Raw genomic sequence first — 26,713 nt, forward strand, 5'->3', positions numbered from 1 at the left:
GATAAAATCCGATCATATTTTAACTGAAAATGGAAAATAATACAGTAGATTACATATTGCAACATATGTAGGGCGTCTTGCCCCAGAACTATCTAGTCACGTTGCATTCATCATAAATGGTTGCATTGTCCTGTGATCTTGCTACTACAAAGCTATGATGTCTTGACACAACCAGAGGCTGAGGTTGAAAAACTAGGAGCACCGTGCCATTTACTTGCATCATCAAATAAAAAATAAAAACAAGCGAGCTGGCTGGATCCTGCTGCCCCATCATCTATTACATAACCACCAGGCTAGCCGAATGATTGTGTCAGTTAGCATGTCCGCTAGCTAACCATGTAAGGATAATCTCCAACAGGAAACATTAAAGTTAAATAGCATACAACACCATAAGCAAAATTGGTAACAGCAACTATTTACGTAGCTAGCTAAAACTGACTGATGTGCTGCTGACTCTCTACAGCAGAATGAACCTTTCCATTTTGTCGCATTGTGTCACCATCCCTGTCACACTAACATAACATCCACATAAATGTAGCTAACTTTAGGTATTCTTACCTTTGTTGGTTTAGTCCGCTTATCTGGTACCATCCAATGTTTGACGGCTGCAACTTGATTATGGTGCAACGCTTTCACCCTGTCCGCTGCCTTGTGTAGTAAGACAAAACTGCAGAAACGGCAAGCTAATATCTAGCTAACATACAGCACTCCATCACCCAACAGTCGTAAAGGAGTCAGAACAGCTGCTACTACACAGGTTTGGCAGACAACGACTAAAACATGTTATGATTTTGTAGATAATAACTTCATTAGTTTATTAAATAGGTCCGATTCTAAAACGAATAGGTAAATCAAGTTTAAATTCTGTTTGTTCGGTCCTGTTCGTTTGATTTCTTCCTGCGAGTGCGAACGTTGAATCACTGATCAATTGAAAAGCCTGTAATTTTTCTATCAACGTTCGACTACTTTTGCTTGATTCAGGTCCTTGTTGCTAGATATCTGTTTTTTAAGCTTAAGTAGACAGATAAATTACGGTGTTATAGTCGGCATATAATGGTAGAACTAAGCTACATCTAATGAATATTAGTTGCTGTGTCCATGTTGCCCTAGAATGTATGTTCAGTATGTTTAACCACCAAAATGTATGGGATGGGTAGAGTTTGTCTGACACCTTGTGGCAGAATTAGTTAGCACAATCTATTTTATTATTTTTTTGTTATTTCACTTTCAACCCGGTAAATCAATTCAGAACCAATTCTTAATTACAACGACTATACCTGTCTAAAACATAACGATTGCAAGACAACACTTAGTCACACATTAATACAATCAAAACATTAAGATAATGAAAAATTTACTTCTATACAATGTGTTATAAACATTTTACCTATCGCATATCGCAATGGTTTCAAGTTATATATATTTCTATGGTAAAACGTAAATTAGAAAATGAAGCATGTTGGTATATTTAGGATTGCAATGCACTGGGACGTTGCAATGGTTATGTAAAATGCTTTAGCTATGGCTATTACATTGTTAGTGGTTATTTGATTATGAGTTATTTTTATGCATTTATTTTACCATAACCCAAGAAGGTTTATTACATTATTCCCATTTTTATCAGATCACCTTGTTCATAACATATCTATATTGCATTATGGTTTTGTTTTTCAGTATATACATGTATTTTTTCAAATAGATTTGAATTCAAGTTTCTCTGGAAATGTTATAAATGATCCATTCCACCGAATATTCAGAGGGAGCTTTAGCCATGATCTTGACAAGACGGATCCGCTCCAGACATATAACTTGGCATACAGTGAAATGAGGTGTCAATTCTCTATGCCATGAAGCACAGATTAAAAATTAAAAAATTAAAATAAAGTACATGATTCGCTGTCAATGTCACTCCCTGTAATGCAATGTTTTTGTTATGCACATAATTTGTTATTTCTGATCAGTAGGCTATAACAATGGATTTCAATTAGAATGACATTGCATTTGGGTACGTTGACCTTTCATAACGTTATGTAGTGGTAGCTTACTAACATCTTGTATGCATGACTTCCTAAAACGATGATGTGACACAATTACGTAATGCAACATCAATGTACCGCCACAAAACCGAAGGATGGTAAGCGCGAGGCGTCGCTTTTACAGAACATCCCCATCTCCTGTTTGTTTCTACAGAGCATTGCTTCCCATAATGCTTGGCGAGATTGACCACCAAGATGGCTGACGTTATGGATGAATATGAGAAAGAAGCTGGCTGTGTCCCTATTCTCCATCCAGAGGTAAGTTGTTCAGCCTTGCATCACTTTGCTCACGAGATAATTTCGAGGGTGGATAGTGTAAATGTCGGAATCGACTAAACAGTAAAAATTCACCGCGTTTTAGGAGAACCACAATGCCCCCCTCATCGAGAGGCCAGCCACCACCAAATGCATCTGTCAGGTTTTCCTGTGCTGCGTAATAGCATGTTAGCTAGCTAACTAGCAAGCAAGCTAAATTGGTGTCTGTTCAATACATAGCTTGCTAGCTAACGTTTGTAAAACATCATTCGGTTTTTACGTTGTTTATTGCACTCAGCATATGAACTGTCATGCAAATAACGTAATTACCAAATAAATTATTGAAGCTAGCCGGCTAACTATAGAAGTATATGTCAATCTGGTTTATTGACATATAAACAAGTAGGGCTTTGTGCAGCCCGAGAAATGACTTCTGTGCTGAAATGTCATTCTGTTTAGTCCGGGATGGCAACGTTACATAGAAGTCTGTCTGGCCTAACTGTGTGTAGCTAGCTTGGCACTACATTTGCAACCTTTGTAAATAACCGTGAAATGCTTTTAAATTCTCTGCTTATGCAACATTCGAAATGTTTCCTCTATCAGCCTATTGAGCTACTGCAATTAATGTTAGCTTGTTGCTACCTACCTTCTAGAGCCAGCAACGAGCTAACATGGCTAACACACGTTAGCTCGCCTGCCTAAGATGGTTCGCGAATAAACACTTGAATGTCATTTTATTTATGTTAGTTAGTTTCACCGAATTCTACGATTATCGCTGTCGCGTTACCTGGATCTACCTAAATCCAGATCAAACCAGCATATTTAACCGGCCTTAGTATGCTTATTGGCTTGATGGACCAACAACAACGTTTTGTGTCCACAGTACCTTTTTAAATAACTAGCTACTGTAAATAAAGTAAATAACGCTTTATTTATGTGTTTTGCTCGCAGTCAGGTTACTAATGGTGTAATTAATATACTACTTAAGTACTTTTTCACAGAACTTGGTCGGGGTTGTGAATTTTAAACATACAACATGAGGCCTATATGAAGCCTGAATGTGGTCTGTGAGATGGCCTTTATGGTATTTAATGCTTAAATATGAATATACTATCTACAGGTAGTATACAGAAAACTGAAAACATGCTTTTTTTTAAATTCAGGCCCAAATTGAAATGAACATTGTGAATGTATATCATCCCAGTATCAAATAAACTAAAAACTGTTGACATACTGTACCATGCCCCTCAAACCACCATACATACTGTTACCCTTGTAGCCCTACTTTTGATTTATGAAATTTCTGGGGAACAGCACATTGTTTAAATGCTAAAATCATTGTGGACAAACGTGTGCCAGTGTCCAACTGGAGTACCTGTAATGATAGTTAGACATTCAGATGAAAACATTGTAATCTGATGCATTCTTGACACATTATTACAAGGTAATACATTGAACTAATGAGCTGCCCAAGTTATATTTGAGAACTGTATGTCTGCACCCTATTTTATTATGCACTTTTTTTGGATGGCAGCAAGTTGCTTTTCATTTATTTTTATATATGCTAGTTTCCTTTCTGTCTTACTGTTTTAAAACTATAGAGGACACATCTTTGCTCAGCCCATAAAGATAAGTGATTACTAACTAAATATGGATTAAATCAACATGTAGTTCTATGATCAGACCGTAACAGTTATATACTGTATGGCCGAAAGAATGTGGACACCTGACCATCACACCTTTTTTTAACTAACTAGCTACTGTACATATATACATGCTTGTTGGGCATCCCATTCCTTAACCATGGGCATTCAATTGGGAATTAAAATGTTGGAAGCCGCCACTCTCCAAGATTTTGGAGTGTCTCTGTGGGAATTTGTGCCCATTCAGCCAAAAGAGCATTTGTGAGGCCATGCACTGATGTAGGATGAGAATGCCTGGCTCATATTCGCTGTTCCAATTAATCCCAAAGGTTTTCAATGGGGTTTAGGTCAGGGCTCTGTGTAGGCCAATCGAGTTCCTCCTTCTCAACCTCGTCAAACCTTGTCTTCACAATTACATTGACCTGCGCATCGTAACATTTCATCTCTCGCGCTGGTGGAGAGAACACTGAAATTGAGAAGAGAATTACTTTCAGTAATTTTCCCGCTCCAGTAACGTTCAGCAGAGCTGTCAAAACACTCCCCTGGGCTAAACATCCTACCTTATTAAAACTGACATAATTTGCATGGTATTTGTTGAGATACTTCTAACATCAGTGTAAAATCCCCTAATTTAGATTGGAAACATGATATTGGAAACCTAAATATTGTGCAAAAAGATAGATGTCATAAAAATATTTTGCTCAAATAACCGCAAACAGGGAACTTGTAATAATTGTGACAGCCCTACCTCTAGCATTAAGATTACCATTCTGAGGGGTTAAGGTAATTAAGGGGCCTAGCCCAAACTCTGAAGCCTTACACTAGCCCCTATGCATTCCAATAGGTAGCATTCTCCTGGCATCCTCCACACCCAGATTCAGCACTCGGCGGCCCCACTCTTGTGAGTTTGCTTGGTCTATCACGTCGTACCTGGGCTGTTGTAGCTCTTCAGTACCACCCATTGTACTGCCAGTGTTTGTCTATGTCTCTTGCTGGAGTTGACAACCCTGGAGAGGAAGTGATGACACCTAAAACCAGTGTTTGTTTGTGATGTTCTCAGCCAAACCCTCTATGGACTAATCACTTCATTTCCGGACTTGCTTTTGTTGTGGTTAAAGCCTGGCTCATCAGTAAGCCTAGTTGAACCGTACAGGTTCTGTTTGAGATGGATGACCCCCATATTGTTCTTTTGACTCCTTGTAAAAACGTGCGTCTGTCCCCTGTTTCCTTGACACAAAGCTTGTCTCATCATTCATGTGTAGTAGCTTTTACTGACATTGATTCATTCAGTGGCTGTCATTTATAGAACTATATTAAAGGCCCACTCCTGCTGCGTGGTCATCAACGTGAAAGTCTCACCATACAAAGAAACCATTGGTTTAGAAGTGAGAGTAAGAGTGAGATGATTCTTGCTTGTGACACTGATGAAGTGAGAATTTTTAAAAAAAAACTTTTAGAGCTGCATTGAAATATTAATTATGTGATGATTTGACCCTATTCAGACATCGACTCTGGTGCCTCAGAAGTGCTTTGGCTCAGCATATTTGTGTATCTGTAAGGAACCAATACTGCTTTTCAAATTTTGGCGCACACATTTTTCTGGAGATGGTTTGATAAGCGTCACTATTACCACATTTCCATAGCCTGTAACAAAATCCGGACTAACGTCCATCAACAGATGACCGAAACTGTCAAGCAAAAAATGCTGCTTGCTGCTACAGTATTTAGTAGAAATACCATTTATCTTGCTACCAAATGAACCTAACCAAATATCAGCAAAACCAAGCACTTCAATATGCAGTGTTAAAAGCAGGAGATAATAGTGAACATTCTATGCCGGAGCTCAAGTCTCTTGTCTGAAAGGGCACAGCTGCTTTTGATTGCCTCTGAGATGTTTGATCAGAGATTGCTCAGGTCGCTTAGTGATGGACGTGCTTCAAACCAATGTAATTCCAGTTCGGTATACTTGACTGACTAATCTTTTATGTATAAAAGTGTTGTTTATCATGTTCTGGGATGTTATGTATTTTATTGTACAGCAAATTACATTTTAGTCAGGCTAAATGTGGATGCAGTGGAATTATTCCAAATATATGTATTCCTAGCGACAAAACATTTAGTTGCCACATTTCTTGCCACAATCTTGTGACCTGAATTTAGGAAAAATATCACAGATGAAGCAAATGACTTAGCTGCCTCGTTAGGGGCAGGGGACTGCCTCCTGAAGCTGGTGGAGAGAATGCCAAGAGTGTGTGAAGCTGTCAGCAAGGCATAGGGTGGCTTTTCATTTGTTTAACACCTTTATTTGGATATTACATGATTCCACATGTGTTATTTCAGATTTGTATTATGTGCCTACTCCTACGCATCTGCTTAATCTCAGCAATGAGACAATGGTAGTAGTGTACAACATGGCTTTAAAGTCTGTGGTTTTTAGAGAACCAAAACACTGCGGACAAACAGACCATGGCTTAGGCCTGAATATTGTACATCTCTTATGTAAGAATAAGCAGGTATACACCCCTTGTCCCCCAATTATATTTTAATGAAAAACTTGTGCACTTCCCATTGGCTATAGCAGAACGTTAAATGTGTGAACATGCTGCATGACAGACTTGAGCCCCCTGCATAGGTCTGTGGTTAAAATCGGGATTCATTCCTTTCTTAACCCTTTCCAGTCCTGGTAGCATCCTCCCTTACTTGGTCATCCTCCTGCTCCGAGTAAGTACAATGGTGTGGGTTGACTTATTGAAGTAGTGCAGCCTCCCTGAATAGATGTTTAGGTTTGCTGCAGTTTTTTTTTTTGCCTTTTTACTCTGTGTTTGCTGACCACGTTTGACAAAGCCTGGCTACCGAATGGAGTAAGAGGGTGTAGCAGCGGCTTCAGATAGATTATGTACTCTACAACGGACCAGGCTATTTTTCCTCTGCCCTAAAAAAAAAAAAAGAAAGAAAGGGTGTTTAGCGTAAGTAATTAAGGAGCAAAACAATCATTACAGTGCATGAAGACTGAATCCAGAGGGTTGTCTTATAGTTAGTCTGGGTAAAAGGAATTGATCAGCCATTTGAGAGAACTTTTGTTTTATCCTAAAAGCAAAGACCAGGTCAGTGTGGTGACACTGCCGCATGTGCGTTAGTATTTGATTAAGTACATTCTGGTTAGATTATTTTTGTGTATTTTTACTTTATTTTATACTTTATGTTCCCACGGGGAGTGGCCTGGAAGTCGTCATGTCAGTCCCAGACACATTCATACATTTGAAATTACGATACGCATGCCGGCGCAATGCCGTGGACTGTGCTATTATTTACCATACTAGTCGGAAAACATTTGTTTGCGTTATCCTGTGAATCTCTTTTCGCTAGTCATCGTTTCCCTGGTTGGTGCACATAGTTAAGCGGTGGAAAATGTTCTCCAGGAGTTTTTATTCGTTAGAACTCGCTCCTTTTCATCCTGTTTGCTTTCCATTGGCTGCTAGTGGATATGCCCCTGTTCTACTGTCTCTAACTTGCAATTCTCACAATTCCATGTAAGTGGAAGCTGGCTCAGCGTTCTAGCAGAACGTCAGAAAACAACCTGTCTCTGTCTCTGGAGGATGTTCCTCTGACCCGTTTCTCAGCATTTTTCATTTCGAGGTCGCTTTCTGTTCTAGTTACTTTATGTTCCTTGCAGAATGCGATTGGTGGGTTCCAGCAACCTGCTAGGTGTTTTGCCGGCAGGTTCGCCTACATTCCTGTGAATCCAGGTCAGCTTTTCCGTTGAAGCCTCTGATTTATTATCTTGTGGCGCCCTTCCTGACAGAGTGTAGCATTTGGTGTCATGTTGTATGGTGCCTCAGTTGGCGTTGCTGTGGCATGGACGGGTGTCCATCCCCATTGGGGTCACCCATAAGGAAATTAAGGATATGTGCACTACTTCTGTAATTAGCTGTAGATAAGAGTCTGCTAAATGGCAGGTATTATGTTGCAGTATGTTACATCAGAATGCTGGGAGGTGGAGGGAGATGGAGGTAAAAGCCCTCCTCTAACGTAACAAGACTACAGCCGCAACATCTGTACATCTGCCCGGTCCCATCCTCTTTCCTTTCCCAATTCCCTGTACCCCTGTCTGTTCTTCAGTACCCCAGTTACCTCCTCTCCTGCATACTCAACTATGCCATCAGAACAGTTGAGGCCTAGCCTGTAAATTACCGGATTGCTTCGACCACTGCACTGATTCTGATTCAAATTATGGTACATGGTTCCCTTTAGTGGATGTTTATATTCGGTGCAATTTTTTTCTGAGCTGGTACGCGGTGTAAAACGCTTGAGAATCACTGACTTAGATTACTGCGCCCATTTGAATTATATTACAATGACCATGTGTGACCTCTACAAGTGTACCAGGTTTTACGATTTGAAGGAAATGTTGAAGACACCAGTTCGACCAGAAATGTGCATTCGTATACTTATTCTGTGCTAATGCCTGTCAGAACAAACCTGCTACACAGCTTTCCTCTATGTAGGAGGTTGATTTGGTGTTGAGCCTCATTTTACTTGAATGGCTTGTGTGGTCAGTGTGGTCTTACAGCGTCATCAATCAAACACAGCGCAGCCAGCTTCAGCACTCTCGCTCCCTCACACTCTCTGACCCTTGACCTCCATCTACCCCGACAGGAAATCAAGCCCCAGAGTCACTATAACCATGGCTACAGCGAGAATGTGGCACGCAAGAGCCACGTGGATGACTACAGCACTTGGGACATTGTCAAAGCCACACAGTGAGTACCAACACAGTTTACTGTGGTGATTCTTACTACACTAGTCTAACCTTGAGCCACTGTGGTTGAGTGGAATAAAGGAATGCAGGCTGAAGAGACCGTTTATTTGTTCTACAGCGGTTTTATTATTTTTGTCTTGGCTTGGATTTACTCCGTTATTCTATTTGTGTACTGGTCTCATGGTGTGAGAAATGTCTGCATCATCTAAGCACTAGGGAATTTTTTTTTTTACACACTTAAAGGGATAGTTTGTTCAAAAATCATATTTATCTAAAGATTAACTTACCAAACGTTATTCCGGAATGCACATAGTGCATTATTCAGCTCTGTCCCAGGCTGTAATTAGCGTTCTTAGCATCATCCATCGTCCAATCGTCCATCGTTCATGAATGGTATCTGTTTGTCCCACTACAGCAAAGCTGCATTGCAAGCAGAAAACTACTCCAAAACACTTCAAACTACATTCAGTAATCTGTCGCCAAAGACCTTTTTAAAATTACTACTTGTTTCCACTTAGGTATGTTATTGCAATATTTTGTGCTATGTTTTTGCTTTATATGTTTTCTTAATTCTTACTATGTAGATGTTGTTTGTCATGTCACAAGAATTTCAGTGTGCAGGATGACACTGTGTTATTCGGTGCGTTTGATAAGTGAACTTAGAACTTGTTGATTTTTTTTCGATGTCGACTTCTGCCTACTTGTTTGCCTTCTCGTGGATCTTGAGTTAATTCTAGCTGCTCTGCAACTGGGACAATACCTCTCCCATGTCTATTGTGGGAGAATCAATGTATGAACTTGGCCAACGAGACAAAACATTTTTGTGACCCCTGTTCACTTAGAAGAGGACTAAAGGCAAATGCAATTCCATCAGTTTACCCAGTTCAACCCGTGGACGCAAGACAGATTGTAAGTAACACCTCTGATTGCTGTGTTATAATATTAAAAGTACACATTCCCTCCGGATATTCTGGCCAACGGTTGGGGATTAACGTGTTCACCGTCGAGGTGATTGTCTGAGGCGAATATCAAAGACCAAATGGGTAACTTGCTTTCTAGCTGGTGAATACTAACTTTCGTTTACTGTGTACACACTAACTCTTTCCGAACGCATGCTTGGATTGATAGAACTGTGAACAAAACTGACCGGTAAACACAGGAAGTGCCCGTTTATTTGAAATGAGAATATCACAAACATTTTTTACTTCATTTGGAGGAATACAACATCGTCATGTGCTTTGAGGTGAACAACACCACTTGTCTTAGTTTGGAGTGTTGTGGAGTAGTTTTCTGCTTGCAGTGCAGCTTTGCAATAAAGGTATGTATGGTTTCCATTCATGAATTTGTACAATGCTAATAACACTAAGTGCTGACTGAGCCAGAGCTGAATGTTGGATTGTTTTAAACAAGAAACCAGGCAAGCCTAGTTCAGCCAGCCCGCAACAGTAAATGTTGCCACCTCAAGTTTCAAATCCGGGTCACCCATGTGAAAGGCTGTGTCGTTATCCACTACACCAGAGGTGTCAAACCGGTTCCACGGAGAGCCGAGTGTCTGCAGGTTTTTGCGCTCTCCTTGTACTTGATTGGTTAATTAGGTCACTGATTGGTTAGTTTCTACCCTCACCTGGTTGTGTAGGTATTAACTAGGAACCAATTTATAGGAAAAACCAAAAACCTGCAGACACTCGGCCCTTTGTGGAACCGGTTTGACACCTGTGCACTACACCACGGATCCATTTGCTGGGTGTCAGTATAGCCTCTTGTCTCTATCCTGAACAAATCCTCTTTTGCCACTGGCTGTTTTAATAGTTAATTGGCCATTCGTGAATGACATTGATACAGTTAAACTGACTAATGTTTCTTACTAAGTTTACCTCCACCACAAATAGGGTCTATGTATTGCGTTTGCCACTTGCCGTTTTAACAGTGTGTTAGCCAGTAATAAGCTTTGCCGGTATCTACTAACTTACTGGAATAGTCATAAGAATTGAGCAATTGCTAGCGAGTCTGCAAAGCTATTTCAGTTCATGGCATAACAACGTATTTTTTTCTTTCATTCGTGAATGACATTTATACGATCATCAAGTGCAAAGACGAGAGAATCGTGGAATCTTGCAGAAATAATTTATAAATATCATTGCTCTCTATAGATTCGAACTTGGGTCTTCCACATGAGAGGCACTGTCTTTGGCTCTTTTTAGCCAGCTCTGCTTACGCGGTCCGGCAAAAATGACTGTGTCTGAAGGACCAACTGGTATTAAGGGAACTGTCACCAAACTATGATTTTTGGACAAACTATCCCTTTAATTTAGTGTAGATCCTGAGCTATTCCTTACCCATTTAGTGTAGATCCTGAGCTATTCCTTACCCATTTAGAAGTGTTGGCAATGTAAACATACCCATGTCTTTATTTAGAAACATACTATATGTAGGATAACCTCCCCCTCCCCCAATCAGAAACATCAACCAGAAAGACTCCTGCTCTCCTGAGCCCATTTGCCTATTTGGCGACACACGGGCCCCTAGCGTAGACGCTAGCAGCAAACCGCCAACAGCTCATTTATTTCCTGTATGATTCACAACACCCTCCCTCAGCTTTTCACCTGGTTCTCGTGCTGGCAGGGCCGGTTAGCGGATATACATCAGGCAGTCCAATTTCCCCCTCAGCTCCACTACCGGTTATTTTCATTTTTGCATTGATGTGGTCACTTGGCGCTGTGTCAAAAATGTCCTGTCACGAATGTGAGTATACTGTGTGTGTGTGTGTGTGTGTTGCAGAGTGCGGACATGGTATAGTCTTAATGACACAAGAAGGACTTGTTTCTTGTGAAAAAATATACCCTAATAAAGACCAATTAAATACACTAGGTGTGAGTTTCATTTGTGTGCTTTGGTAACTAAAGGACTAAGATGGCATCATTCACCAGGGGCTTAGCAACAGTAGCTACGTCCTTATATGGGATACCGTAACGTGCGTGTTGGCCGTGTGCTTGTGACCGGTTTTGAACGGAGTGTGGGAGCTGTGTGTGTGTGTGTGTATACTGGATGATGACCTTGTATGCCTGCATTCGTCAGGTATGGGATATTTGAGCGCTGCAGGGAGCTGGTGGAGGCTGGCTATGACGTGCGGCAGCCCGACAAAGAGAACGTCACACTCCTGCACTGGGCCGCCATCAACAATAGAATAGACCTGGTCAAGTAAGTGATGATCACACACACACACACACTATTTCAGCCTTGTTACTCTATGCACCTCTTACACTCAAGGACCAAATTCCCTCGTACTAGTCTCAAAGGACACCCCTCTTCCTGGTCTCAAAGGTCTACCCTCTTCCTGGATACTTCATTGAGTAAGAGTGTTCTTCCTAGTATTGGGTTGTGTTTATGCCACCTATATTTGCATGAATTCACTAACTAATTTTCTCTGGAAGGCCTGATAAATGACTAAAATGTTAATGTCCTCCACATTTACAGATTTATAATTGGCAGTAAATATATTTAATGTGAAACACTATAACCAACACCCAACTACACATTTTATCTTTTTGAGTTTGTCCCTCCGGTTTGGTTCAGTTAGTCCCTCAACTGTCCCATCTGTCTCGAATGTCCCGTCTGTCTGTCCCGACTGTCTGTCCCGACTGTCCCGTCTGTCTGTCCCGACTGTCCCGTCTGTCTGTCCCGACTGTCCCGTCTGTCTGTCTCGACTGTCCCGTCTGTCTGTCTCGACTGTTCCGTCTGTCTGTCTCGACTGTCCCGTCTGTCTGTCTCGACTGTTCCGTCTGTCTGTCTCGACTGTTCCGTCTGTCTGTCTCGACTGTTCCGTCTGTCTGTCTCGACTGTTCCGTCTGTCTGTCCCGACTGTCCCGTCTGTCTGTCCCGACTGTCCCGTCTGTCTGTCCCGACTGTCCCGTCTGTCTCTGTCTATTCTGTGTGTTTCTAGTCAACAGTCCCTTAAGTTTTTTAATAAACCCTTGTCTCCTCCATTTTCAGGATCACCTGTTGGGTCTGTCAGTGCGTGCATATGGGCTAAATATATTTCTGTCTATAGGTACTACATATCGAAGGGGGCGATTGTGGATCAGTTGGGAGGTGACCTCAATTCCACACCACTTCATTGGGCCACAAGGTAAGAGAGGCAACAATATGTAATAAATGAACAGTGACTAATGTCTCTTCCAACACTGAGCTGGTCCAGCAGTTTCAAAGATTAGATCCTGTTGGTGTTTCCTAAACTGTAGACATGACATGACCATTTTTAGATAGAGCACTCAAGTGCTACTTAGTGAATAGGAAAGTGGACATCATAAAGCAATATTATTATGAGTGCTTGACCGTTAAAGACACTAAAGTTTGAGAGACATTCTCTACTGACTCTCAACACTGTAAATAATGAGACTAAATCCTCTACAATACCTTTGATGCACTATGTGATTCTTAAAGGACAAAAAAATCCACTAGCAACATTACCTTTTATCAAGGATAGTTTTTTACTCTTGTCAGCAGAAAAGTGATGTAGAAAATGTCCTGCTTCTAAATAATACTTTACAAATGTGGTCCCTGTAACAATCTTTCTGTACTTTGAGGATTCTATTGTTTCCATTAGACCCCCCCCCATATGGGTGTCATGGGGAAGCTCAAGACCTCCAGGGTTATACAGCTCTGGAAAAAATTAAGAGGCCACTGCACCTTTTTCTTTCCTGTCCAAAAAAAGTTGAAAAGGAAAGTTTTGAGTTAGGAACAGAAGCGTTCACTTTGCAGTGGTCTCTTAATTTTAACCCTTCTGTTCCTCATTCAAAACCTTCCTTTTTGACTTTTTTGGAAAGGAAAGACAAAGGTGTGGTGCTCTCTTAATTCTTCCTGGAGCTGTATGATGATGACCCAGTACTGTCTCAGCCCCCCCCCCCCCAGTCAGAGCTCTGTCTACTCCATTATTAATGTGACCAGCAGGGGGGGCTTCTTAACTGCATTCTCCTTCCTGCTAATGGCATTTCACAGCAGAGGGGAATGGAGTCTATGCGGGTCTGTGTGTGGATGTGATGTACATCATGACTGGATGTTGTTCTTAGTAGTAGCTAATGCATTTCTGCATGATTCCATGCGTGTCTCCCCGCAGACAGGGCCACCTGTCCATGGTGGTGCAGCTGCTGAAGTACGGCTCAGACCCTTCACTCATCGACGGAGAGGGCTGCAGCTGCGTCCACCTGGCTGCGCAGTTCGGACACACCTCCATTGTGGCCTACCTAATCGCCAAGGGACAGGTATGGTGTCTGGGTCCCCTCCTCCTGGATACGTGTGTTTGTGGGGATCTGAGAGGCTTTTCTGCGTGTTGGCAGTAGGGGGAATATTCTGCCCAGCCAATTACAGGACACTGTCCCATGCGTTGTCCTCGGGAGCTGTGGGTTTTGATTGGGGGATTGGGCATGAGGTCATGTGACGTGCGTCCATGGGGTGTTTCCTTAGATGTGCTGACATAGTGGTGTCGATTCCAATAACTGAAGTTGTTGCATGCTTTGGCCACCTGGGGGTGATGTTTCATTTATTTTTCTCCAAAAGCATTCCACATTAGGAGGCATTTAGGACGTCTTTCAATAAACCGTCATCTTTGTTTTTTTTGTTTTTATTGGGGATGGTTTGTGACAAGGGGCTCTCTCTTCCCACAAACAGGATGTGGACATGATGGATCAGAACGGCATGACACCCTTGATGTGGGCAGCTTACAGGACGCACAGGTGTGTTGCCATCTTGTCAGTACGTGCAACGCATGAGCCACGCGTTCTTCCGCGCTAACCTTTGTCCTGCCCCGACAGCGTGGACCCGACCCGGCTCCTGCTGACCTTCAACGTGTCGGTGAACCTGGGCGACAAGTACCACAAGAACACAGCTCTTCACTGGGCCGTCTTGGCCGGCAACACCACCGTCATCAGCCTGCTGCTTGACTCCAGCTCCAACGTGGACGCGCAGAACATCAAGGTCAGGGGCCGCGTAGCCTCGCTGTCACGGTTCTCCTTAGCCGTTGTCGAAGAAGCAGCGAGCGGTTTCACCGGGGCCGTTTGAGTGCTTAAGCGATGAGCTTTATCCGGGATGCATTAAGATGTACAGATCTGTGGTATTTAAGGGCCAGGAGTCTGCAAATGTGATCACGTACTGTCTAGTCATCCGCGAGTCCGGATTGGTCCTTTGGGCTGTTACCGCGGTGGTTAAAACTAGCGTCTGACTCCTGCGTTTCCCTGCAGGGCGAGACGCCTTTGGACCTGGCCAAGCAGAGGAAAAACGTCTGGATGGTCAACCACTTACAGGAGGCCCGCCAAGCCAAGGGCTACGACAGCCCCGGCTACCTGAAGAGGCTCAAGATGGACAAGGTACAACACCCGGGAGGAGACAGGGGTGCACACACACCAGCATGCAGACACACACACAGTTCATAGTGTTCCACTGTCTCTTCAGAAGCGTGGCTTGCTCCCAAAGCCTGTCAGCGTTCCCAGAGTTTCACAGTGTCTAAAAAGCCTTCAGCCAATTCCATACTTCCAAAACAGCCCCTTCAGGCCAAATTGCTGCTTTTCTGTTGGCGAATGACCGACCGACAGACAGACAGGGGCCAACTCTCAGTTCAGGTCTTGAGTGGCCCCTGTGATTTGAAGTAATTGCCTGTCAAAGGTAGTGATTTTTTGGGGGGCAGAGGAAGCCAGCTGTTTCCCTGCATAGAGAAACCAGAGCATTGTGTCAAGGTCCTAATCAGGGAGTAGGTGTATGTTGCGCGGTGTCCCTGATCCTGGGTTAGTATTTTCCTCACTAATGGTTATGACTTTTTGGGGGAATCTTTTCTCAGAGCCCAGTGGCACCTATGCCGCGTTTCCACTAGTGCCAAACACTGGTGTTCTACCCTAAAGTCCAGATATTTTTCTTTAGGACTTAGGGCAGGGTTTGCGTTTTCTTTAGGCTTCTCTCATTGTTTTCATCCGATCCAACAAACAGATCCCTGATAAAATAAAGTAACGACTCAACGGAAAGAGTTTGAACTACCAAAGGTGATACGATGCCATTGACTCAAAAGAAAAACGGGACGTAGCCTGCAGAACTGATAACAACACAAAATTACCACAGAATTCTCCCAAATCCTTCTATTAGAGATGGATAGTTGTGACAAAAAACGTATTAAGCTGGTTTAATTGCAGTGTCACAAGTGTAAGTGGAGAAGGAGCCGATTCGGGGAGTTTGAGCAAGAAATTTGTTTGAGCAAGAAGTTATATTGTAAACGCTATATTGTAAACAAACCGAGCATGGCATTATTGTTTATTTTCCTACCAGGCCTGTTACCAGGATAAATGTGGCCCTAGACTGTTGCTCAGATTGCAACTGGCCTTTGGGACAGGAAGTGCACAGGGCAATATCCGATGTGTCTTGTGCCTTTCAGCGCGTTGATCTCGACCTTGAATTTGCATTGGTATATTTCATACTGGACGATGTAAGTGGTCCAGGTACGAGTCTAGATGGGAACTCCAAAGGGAGGTCTGATTTCGATGCATTCACCGTGTCACACTAGCAAGGGCCAGGGCCATAGAGGTGAGGAAGTCAAGGCAACTGAACTTGTAGTCGCTACCTGTAACCATCAGGATCCAGGCAAAGTCGCCAATTCTAATTGTGTATTTTCCTCTCATCACTTCCCCAACCCCCCCCCACCCCCACCACCACCCCCCACCCACCCACCCAGGAGTTCAGGCAGAAGATAATGTTGGGGACCCCCTTCCTTGTCATCTGGTTGGTGGGCTTCATTGCAGATCTGGATATTGACTCCTGGCTACTGAAGGGCCTCATGTACGCTGGAGTCTGGGCCACCGTGCAGTTCCTTTCCAAGTATGTCACTCACTCCTTCGCTCTAGTCACATGTTCACGCACTCCTTCACTCTGTCACACGGTCAGTTACTCCTCCTCTCACTCGTCCTCATCACCGTTAACCACCTGGTCCTATCTGACATGCTCAGTTTGAATGTAGGAAGTAGTTTGTCTTCAGCATCGCAGGAAGTTTCATTCCCCTGCAGTTTGTTGACATTAATAGACATCCTTTCCCATTGAAATCTGTGTGTGTCACTCTTGTGATAACAATGTTTACTTGAACATTAGACACGTGTAAGCAGGTTAGGTTTACTCTAACATTGGACTCATCTTAGCAGTCTAGCATTTGGTGAATTTTCTGACTGGAAGACTGTGATATGTAGTTCAATGGATTTTGCAATTTGATGTTTTTCTGTTAAATTCTAACAGCGATTGCCCTTCTCTAATTTGCTCTTCCTCCATCTGTTCTCCAGGTCTTTCTTTGACCACTCCATGCACAGTGCCCTGCCCCTGGGAATCTACCTGGCAACCAAATTCTGGATGTATGTCACTTGGTTTTATTGGTTCTGGAATGATATCCTTCACAATAACAGCCTCCAGGTTTCCTCTATGTTTTCTCTTTGCAAACTATAAATCAGTTCATTACATCTAAGCTGCTGTTCTGTTCAAAAGGGCTTAGACTATTAGCACCCTGAGGGTGTGCACGTGCGTGCGTGTGCGTGCATATGTGCATGTTAGGAATCAATCATCTTATTACGGAAGTTGACTCTTGGGTGGACTTGATTGATGGGTTTTTCAAAGTGTAAATGCCCGGGGGGCAGCTGATACATTATGGTGACCTTCAGACAGAATTGATTAAAGCTGGTTTTAACTGCTGTGGATTCACAGGAAGCAATCATTTCAGTGACTCATCCGGCCTGCTGCTCCTGCCCACACAGATGTTGTGTCTCAGAACATGGCTTGCTTCAGCTCTGTGTGGACACAGCCTCTGTTGAACACGCTGTTAAAATGTGCAGAACAAAAGACTGTGAGGGTGCCGCACAGCTGACCGGGGCCTGGCCCAGTGACTGGCTCCTTCAGTCACTTTGATCATGAAAATGTCCCCTGCTGGGTCAGAAACGAGAGGAAGGGTTGAACTCCTTTGTTTAAGGGAAGTTCAAATGATATGCCTAGTTTATTCACATGACGTTGGTGGTTGTCTTGGATCTGCTGAGTCTCCATTTGTGTTCTTCAAACGTGAACCCCTAGCTGCTCCTTTATTATATTCCAGGAATTATTATATTCCAGGTGTAGCAGACCCGATTAAACATGTCAGCTAATCGTCTAGCCCTTGGCTGGTTGGTTTAGGTGAGCTAGTTCAGGGCTACAGCTGAGTTATGAGGCTCCTGGAACCCAGCTTCCTTCAGGAGGGGTTTGATATCCACAGCTCTGCTGCAGCTCTGTGTTCAGTGTTTTTCCCTGGTGACTTCCCCTGCTTTCTGAACAGGTGTTTATTCACATTGTCTTTTGCACTGCACAAGTTCTGTCTTGTCAGACGCAGGTTTTTTTTTAGGTTTAGTAGCCAGACTGGTTTTTCCATTGTCATTTCCACCTCACTCCCTGTGAGGTTTCCTCTTTACATTCCTGTTTACCTTGCCTGAGCACAGTAGACCCTAGCGCTAATGTGAAGGTGAAAGGAAAATAACTCCTCAGTTCTGCGTTAGCTTGGCGTGCTAAAACGTTTTTGTTTCACGCAATAGACTGGAACTGGCAGCCATTTGGTTGCACTTAGCCTGGTCATCTGGCTCTGTGCTAAATCTGATTCAACTGTGGTTATGCGGTAGCCAGGCAACGCCTCTGTGTGATAATAAGTCTGTGAGGTGGCTGGGACTGTGTTGTCTGGGCTTTGTGTCTGCGTTCACCTCTAGGTAAACTTGTCTCGGTCTCAGGCAGGATTTCTCTGTCTGATACTGCAGACTTGTTATATTCCAGGGGTTGCAGTTGAAATCCGATCTAGTGGCCCGCTGGGGTGGAGCCTGAACCTGCTGCCGATTTATCCCCCAGCTGGTGTTTTCTTCTCCACACAACTTGAAGGAGAAAAGCTTTTCGTGTGAAAGTAGTTCAGAGCGCCCGGTCACCGCCATGGTTTCTGTGTTTACTGTAATAGTAGTGGCGTTTTGGTGGGACTAACGACGAGTTGTACAAGGCTCATTCCTCCACTGAACTGGCCCTGTAATTTGCAACTTTAACAGGGACATCCGGTCACCATCCGAACGATGAGGACGTAGTCCAACACGCTGTGTAGAGCTGGTGTCCCAGACTACCACAGCTTTTGAACTGAGTACCAAATGGTCACTAATGACGAATGTGGCTGGTTACGGATGTGGCTGGTTACAAATGTCTGGTTACAGAGAATCATTGCCGGCACCACTGTATTTCATTGTACGCAGTAGGCTACCTTTAACGTCTAGGTTCCCTCGCCCACATGCGCAGTCTACTCAGCGAGCGAATGAGCGAGCAAGAGAGAGAGATTGATTCATGTTATTTTTATTTATAGCCCAGAGAAATGTGGGGTAGAAGTCGGCATTAAGTGCAAAAGCAACAGATTCCCTGGTTTAGGAGCTTCATCAGAAGAACAGTTAGGCCTAAAGCTAGAAATAACAATATGCAGCAGCAGGACCAAAGCCAGATGAGAAAACAAAATGAAATAGCATTCCTACCTATTTGAAGTTCATTCTGTCTCCCTAATTGAAGTTCATTGCATAAAACTCTTGCAGGACAGGATAGTTGGCTTTCTATTTTCAAAAGCCTGAATTATTAAAAAATTGAATTCCGGTTGCTAATTTCAACGCTTCTCATTAGCACAGAAAATACTGGTAAGCTAAATCCAGTGTTGCCAACGTCAGTAACGATTAAGCACCAAAAACTTTGATCATGCAATGACTTATAGCCACAGTCCAGTGAAGTTAACACCAGCCACTCGTCAGCCTTCAAATGTCCAACGGCTTTAGTGTTTTTTGGCTAAGGGTAACGTTATTGAGTAGACAGAGTCAAAAATGCATCTAAAGCACATTACTCAATAAAAATAGAATCCAAAGACAGGATCTGCAGTTCTCACAATTTAGTTTTCAAGATATGTATGTAAAAAATATTTCTCGCATGGTGTGTACAGGGTTACATCTCCCAGCACGACTATACAGACATGTTGGTTACTGATGTGGTTGGTTACACAGGTGTGGTTTTTTCTAACTTCAGCCTAAAGACATTTCCTGTGAAAATGACTTGCACCGTGATTGAGATGGTAGCCTTACCAATCTCTGGACACTAGTAGTATCTGTTGAGTTGGAGTAATTTTTCAACCTCATTGATAAAACCCCACAGATTAGTCTGATCTGTTTTCAAATGTGCAGAGTTATTACATTTTTTTTTGGGGCCTTTATGTTTTGTATTTGGGGAAGGAAATAAGATCCCAGTTCTTTAGCTACAGGGAAGCATTGTCACCCTGTCAGCATACTCTTAGTCCCACTAAATCCACAAGCTTTATAAATCCATGGTGTTTACCCGGTGTTTGTAGAGCTTCATCTTGCGCAATGCTTTGTTTCATAATTCCCCCGCTCCTAAGCTATTAGAAAGACAAATGGCTCCAATGGGAAGGGCATATACAGCAAGGCCTCAAGGGAAACTTACAAGGTTGGTACGAAGGTCTCCACTGTTCACTGTAGGGCCAGTCGGCTTCATGGCAATTACAACTGTCAAATTCCATGCATTCTGAGCGTCCCAATTGGGCGATCTTTGCAGGTCATCATTTGAATTCCACTCCAGAGGGAATTCAAGGGGTTCCATTTGGGACACAGCCCCACGTCGTTCATTTCAGGTCCGTCTTGTGAAGGGGCTAAATGGCACCACAGAGAGGTTAATTGCTGTGACCAGATTTCTGTGGTGAGAATTATCATACAGATTTATGATCTTGTCTGGTCCGTTGAGACTAAAAGCGCTGCCCAAACCCAAGTGTCATCCCGCATCCCTGGGTAGTACATAACTTTTCACTGGCGTGGGGAAGTGCGTGGTGATCTGGTCAAATTTACAGCACTGCATTTGGAATTGGGTGCCATTTTAGACAGACTCATCCCCTTTCCCATGTAATGAGAAGAATCATTACATGGGAAACGTAAGCAGCAAGTAATGGCATGATTTTTCGATACCAAAGTACATGGGAAGTGGCCCGGTTTGGTAATCTGTCATATCATGTAGCTGGAGGCTTGTACAAGTTGGTACATTTGTGTGTGTGTCTTTTAATGGCAGTCTTTCAAAATGTACGCTGATGCTGACATCGTACTAGTCAACTTGTCCTATACGCTGTTAGCTCAATAGAAATAATCTCAATGGAAGATCAGTTCCATTTGTCATTACTTTTTAGTAATACATCTTGTCATTTCTGGAATCAAGCAGAATTTGTCATTCAGTGACTTATTGCCATCACCACTGAAATTGAGGAAATGAGGCTGTATATCTCTGTAGAGAGGGGTTGTTTCTGTGGTTGTTTTTAAACTCCAACCAGTTGGCTGTTCTAATACCTGAACACCATTTTTAATGCTTGGCTCTGGTCCTAACCATTCCCTGTTCTTTAAATCCCTGCTCCTTTTGTATTGCCCGGGCAAATGTGATAGCGTGAGTGCGTGATTCAGGACTTTGGTATGGGCAATTGATGACCTCATAGTCGGGAGTGGAAGGAGTGTTCCTGCGTCTCAAACCTGTTTACCTTTTCCTCGTGCACCGTTTTTGACTGGCTCAGAGAGCCCACTATGTAGGTAATAAGGTGCTGCCTGGGATGAGCCGACTGTCTCTGATGGTGTCACTGTGTCCGGTCACTGTTGTTACATAATATGACCTCTTTGTCTGTCTGACTCGCTCCATAAAACTCTTAATAGTGTGCTTCATGTGCTCTGAAGAAAACTGCTCCACTGTGGTTTATTGGCCAAGATGGCCAAGCTGTCGCCATGTTCTGGCAGTAAGGGGAAGTTTAATGTGTATTCACGCCAACTTTTTATTTAATCAGGCAAATAAACCAAATAACGTGTTACTTACACTGTAGGGAAACCAATCCGGTTTTCTTCCCCGTTTTATTTGGGTAAACGGTAACGTTTAAGAGCTGTTGTCACCTTTAATTCAGTCCGCTGTCCTCCTTAACTCCCCTGCACATCTCCCGTTTGCCACCATCCACGTCCCGTTCCTTCTGAACAGCGTCTGCCTGTTCTACAACTTCGGCAAATCCTGGAAATCCGACCCCGGCATCATCAAGGCCTCGGAGGAGCAGAAGAAGAAGGTAAAGCCCCTAATAACACCTGTTTACTCCTGCAGTGTTGAGCAGGGGCAAGGCGCGGTGTGGAGAGGATCATGGTCAGCGTCCAGAACGTTCGCTGAGGCGACGGAGCCCTCCAGGTCATTCCGATCGCCTTGCGCGGCTTTGACATTGGTAGTACCGGTTTACAGAGAAGGCTGCCGTTTTCGGACGTACCACAGAGTTCAGCCCGGGGGCTTTTTGAAGAGCATAACTGGGAGCAGAGTCTCTCATTAGCGGACTCTCATGGTGTGTAGCGAGACCGGCCCACTGTGTGGGACTGATGAGTGGGCTTAAAATAGACCTCGTCTTCAGCGCTCTGCAGTGCTAACCAGAGCGTGGTCCGCTGGGGAGGGAATGGGCAACCGTCCTAGAAACCTGCAGGCTAATTCCTAGTTTGTTTTTTTTCTGGCCAGCTCTCCCTCATTACACCCAAGAGTGTGGTCTGCTTTTTTTTTTTTTTTAAAAACAAGTAACACTGGTTGACCCAGGGGGGCTGCATATCATTCACGGGGGGGGGGGACATGTTTACTGTGGCTTTATCTTTCTAAATGGTTATTGCGTTGATGTAGAAATACAAGATTGATTTGTCAACATATTCTTTCAATGTCATGCTCAGAATGTGTTTCCTTTCTGTCTCTTTCTCTTCCTCTCTATCGGTTTCTCTTTCTGTCTGTCTCTGTCCTTCTGTCTCTCTCTCTTTTCGGTTATTCCCAGACTATTGTTGAACTGGCAGAGACGGGCAGTCTGGATCTCAGCATATTCTGCAGTACTTGTTTGGTAACGACAAACTTTATTTTCGAGGTGTTCGTCTGTCTAACTTCTCTGTCCAGGGAAGTGTTTTCCGTAGTTTCCGTGTGATATCAGCTTGTCCAATGACTTCGTCTCACTGCGTTGTATGTGTTCTCACAGATACGGAAGCCCATCAGGTCCAAACACTGTGCCGTGTGCAACCGCTGCATTGCCAAGTTTGACCACCACTGTCCATGGGTTGGGAACTGTGTGGGTACGTAACGGACAGCTCCCTGTTTGTGTTTCCCCCCTCTGTATGTCAGATATATGGCCTTGGGGGATATGGGGGAGGGTGGAGAGAGGAGTATTTGGAATGGGTTGTCCCAAGGTATCAGTACTGTCCCTTTAGCACCAGACTGGCAGGATGGAGTTAGTTTTTTAGTCAGGCGGCAACAGACGAGCTACTCCCTAGGGGTACTTTGTGTTGTTTGGTCAGGTCTCTATGTAGGAAGTTGACTCAGGGGAGAGGAAACCCCCTCCACACATTCACTAAGCTTTGTCCAAACATTGTTTGATAGCAGCCTCACAAACCTGCGCATGTCATAGTTTTGCCGAACGAGCCGACTGGCTAGTCCGACAACCAAACTTAACCGGGAGAGAGAAGAGGGGTCGTGAAGAGCTCGGCGCCACAACGCTCTAACTTTTCCCTGTTCGCCGTCCCACAGGAAGCGGGAACCATCGCTACTTCATGGGCTACCTGTTTTTCCTGCTCTGCATGATCTGCTGGATGATCTACGGCTGTATCTGCTGTGAGATGAACACCGTTCACCTTAACACCTCATTTGATTTCGACACACATCTCATGTGAACCTAAAGTCCAAGTTCGTCCCTGTGTAGTCATTCACTTTGAAATCGTAGAAACGCAAGATGAGGTTTAGCGTGTTGGTTTTGATGGTCAGCCTTGCACTTGTCGTCCTGACGTTCTGTCCTCGCTCCCACCCCACCCCCCGGCCCAGACTGGAGGATCCACTGCGCCACCAGCTACGCCAAGGACGGTTTCTGGCTGTACCTAACGCAGATCGCCTCCTGCTCGCCCTGGATGTTCTGGATGTTCCTCAACAGCGTCTTCCACTTCATGTGGGTGGCCGTGCTCATCATGTGCCAGCTGTACCAGGTGGGGGATCAGTTGGTTGTTTAACCTACGTTTAGCCTGTTGAGATGAGGTCAGCAAGCCTTGTCCCAGCTACGACCCGTACGCCACCATGCGATCTCATGTTTCTTTAGAGGGCATTTTGTCCCAGTACGCTTTCCCAAGGAAACTGCTTTCACAAGTCATGTGACTCAATTGTAATAACAAGGCTACGGCCATCAACTGGTTTTAGGGATTGCACAGATGGATTACTTTTGTTTCATCCAAATGTCCTTGTGTCACTTCATAAACAGCTGGTTTCATGCGTTTCCGAACCTCTTTCAGATTGCCGGTCTGGGAATCACCACCAATGAAAGGATGAATGCTAGGAGATACAAGCACTTTAAAGTAACAGCCACATCCATTGAGAGCCCTTTCAAGTGAGTACCAATCCTCTCTCTGTGCCATCTTACCCATAAACACTGAGCTGTTCCTTCAACAGATCTGGTACAGGGCATTTTCAAATGTTACCGTAACACTTTTTTATCCAGGACTGCGCCTAATTTGTGTCTGGCGGAAAAAAAAGTTGAGGTAACGTAAGCCAATAGTGACAGCATCCGTGATACCTCATTGGTTACTAATGTTGCTGACACAATTTGGCATCTTCGCACAAATTTCCATTTGTTGTCCCTGATATTACCAACGGGGTACTACAAGCCAAAACCTCACTTGGTAACACGTTTTTATGCTTGTGTTAATAGATCCCAACTACATTGAACAAAATTGTAAACACAACACTTTTGTTTTTGCCCCCATTTATCATGAGCTGAACCCAAAGATCTAAGACTTTTTCTATGTACACAAAAGGCCTATTTCTCTCAAATATTGTTCACAAATCTGTCTAAATCTGTGTTAGTGAGCACTTCTCCTTTGCCGAGATGATCCATCCACCTCACAGGTGTGGCATATCAAGATTCTGATTAGACAACATGATTATTGCACAGGTGTGCCTTAGGCTGGCCACAATAAAAGGCCACTCTAAAATGTCCAGTTTCACTGTTTTCGGGGGGTCTGGGGTGTATCTGGTGTGACCACCATTTGCCTCACGCAGTGCAACACATCACCTTCGCATAGAGTTGATTAGGTTGTTGATTGTGGCTTGTGGAATATTTGTCCACTCCTCTTCAATGGCTGTGCGAAGTTGCTGGATATTGGCAGGACCTGGTACATGCTGTCGTATACGCGGATCCAGAGCATCCCAAACATGCTCAATGGGTGGCATGTCCGGGGAGTATGCTGGCCATGCAAGAACTGGTATGTTTTCAGCTTCGAGGAATTGTGTACAGATCCTTGCAGCATGGGGCCATGCATTATCATGCTGTAACATGAGGTGATGGTCGTGGATGAATGGCACAACAATGGGCCTCAGGATCTCATCACGGTATCTCTGTGCATTCAAACTGCCATCAATAAAATGCACCTGTGTTCGTTGTCCATAACACACTCCTGCCCATACCATAACCCCACCGCCACCATGGGCCACTCGATCCACAACATTGACATCAGCAAACCGCTCACCCACACAACGCCATACACACTGTCAGCCATCTGCCCTTTACAGTGAAAACCGAGATTCATCCGTGAAGAGAACATCTCTCCAAAGTGGCAGATGCCATCAAATGTGAGCATTTGCCCACTCAAGTCGGTTACGATGACGAACTGCAGTCCACTCGAGACCCCGATGAGGACGACGAGCATGCAGATGAGCTTCCCTGACATGGTTTCATTTTAGAGTGGGCTTTTATTGTGGCCAGCCTAAGGCACACCTGTGCAATAATCATGCTGTCTAATCAGCATCTTGATATGCCGCACCTGTGAGGTGGATGGATCATCTCGGCAAAGGAGAAGTGCTCATTAACACAGATTTAGACAGATTTGTGAACAATATTTGAGAGAAATAGGCCTTTTGTGTACATAGTCTTATATATTTCAGTTTAGCCTGTGATAAATGGGGCCAAAAACAAAAGTGCTGCGTTTATAATTTTGTTCAGTGTTATTGTTGAAGGAGTCATTAGATCCAACATAATTCTCCTCTCTATCCTATAGCCATGGGTGTATACGGAACCTCATTGACTTCTTTGAGATCCGCTGCTGTGGGCTGATCCGGCCCAAGGCGATAGACTGGACCACACAGTACACAATAGAGTACGACCAGACGTCCGGGTCGGGCTACCAGCTGGTGTAGAACGGGGAGAGCAGGGAGGGAGAAGGAGCGGAGGCGTCTTAGAAGAGGAGGGGGTTCCCCGTGGTTCAACACTGGAGCCAGCCAGGCTGTTCTCGGGAGCGCTCGCCTCGGACCATCTCCCTCACCGATTTCGGACTGAGAAAGCAGCCAGGAACTAGCATGCTGTTAGGGAACAAACACACCACCAGTACAACCACAACAAAATGGCCACCTACTACTCTACACGGAATGCCACCCCCATTACTGGTCGATCCTGCTCATGGACGGTGCACCGCTGCCTGGCACGGCTGAGAGAGAGGCGGAGGGAGGGTCAGGAGGAAACACAATTTCAAAACAAGGAGTCTTCATTTTTTTTGCTGTACTGGAATAATCACACTACGAAGCATGCAGTATAGCTAACGGCAGTATTTCTTTTTTTCTCTCCTCCATTTTTATTTATTTTAACCCCCTCCCCCCCGTTAAATATTATATACATTTTTACTTTATTTTTAATTTTTTTGTAAAGATTTTTCATCGTCCATGTTGTGTTATCCTGTAAAACGTTGTTGCCTGTTTTCATTTGATTGTCCTCAACTCTGTTGTCAGGCTTTGGTTCTGGAGAATGATTGGACGTTAGTTGTCCGGATGGATTTCATAAGGGACAGCTGTTGTGTTGTGGTTTCCGTATCGTTGTTAAAGCCTTGTGTAAGTTAGTAACTCCAAGAAATATTTAGACTAACGTACCAACTGAAATGGCTTTAGCAATGGTTTGGGGGGGGGGGGGGGGG

At 43.9% G+C, this 26,713-nt stretch overlaps 2 protein-coding genes across 7 annotated transcripts in view; one reads left to right on the forward strand and one right to left on the reverse strand.

The window, feature by feature from the left end:
* Window positions 1-1,103, reverse strand: part of osbpl8 (oxysterol binding protein-like 8) — a 73,927-nt gene extending 72,824 nt beyond the window's left edge. For all 6 annotated transcript variants that reach the window (XM_034290086.1, XM_034290076.1, XM_034290074.1 and 3 more), the window contains exon 1: window positions 559-1,103. The gene's annotated coding sequence lies outside the window, so the exon portion shown is untranslated. The remainder of the gene's footprint in view (window positions 1-558) is intronic.
* zdhhc17 (zinc finger DHHC-type palmitoyltransferase 17) lies at window positions 682-26,283 on the forward strand. The gene is made up of 18 exons (XM_020042786.3): window positions 682-757; window positions 2,191-2,294; window positions 8,591-8,694; window positions 11,769-11,891; window positions 12,742-12,819; window positions 13,807-13,951; window positions 14,358-14,422; window positions 14,501-14,663; window positions 14,927-15,052; window positions 16,402-16,544; window positions 16,997-17,097; window positions 21,701-21,825; window positions 22,558-22,620; window positions 22,753-22,846; window positions 23,298-23,381; window positions 23,589-23,746; window positions 24,047-24,141; window positions 25,808-26,283. The coding sequence occupies exons 2-18, from the start codon at window positions 2,232-2,234 to the stop codon at window positions 25,944-25,946; spliced, it is 1,869 nt and encodes a 622-aa protein (XP_019898345.2). The 5' UTR covers window positions 682-757; window positions 2,191-2,231; the 3' UTR covers window positions 25,947-26,283.
* Window positions 26,284-26,713: the final 430 nt, after the last annotated feature.

This window comes from Esox lucius, chromosome 23 (genome assembly GCF_011004845.1).
Source record: "Esox lucius isolate fEsoLuc1 chromosome 23, fEsoLuc1.pri, whole genome shotgun sequence".
Taxonomy (NCBI): domain Eukaryota; kingdom Metazoa; phylum Chordata; class Actinopteri; order Esociformes; family Esocidae; genus Esox; species Esox lucius.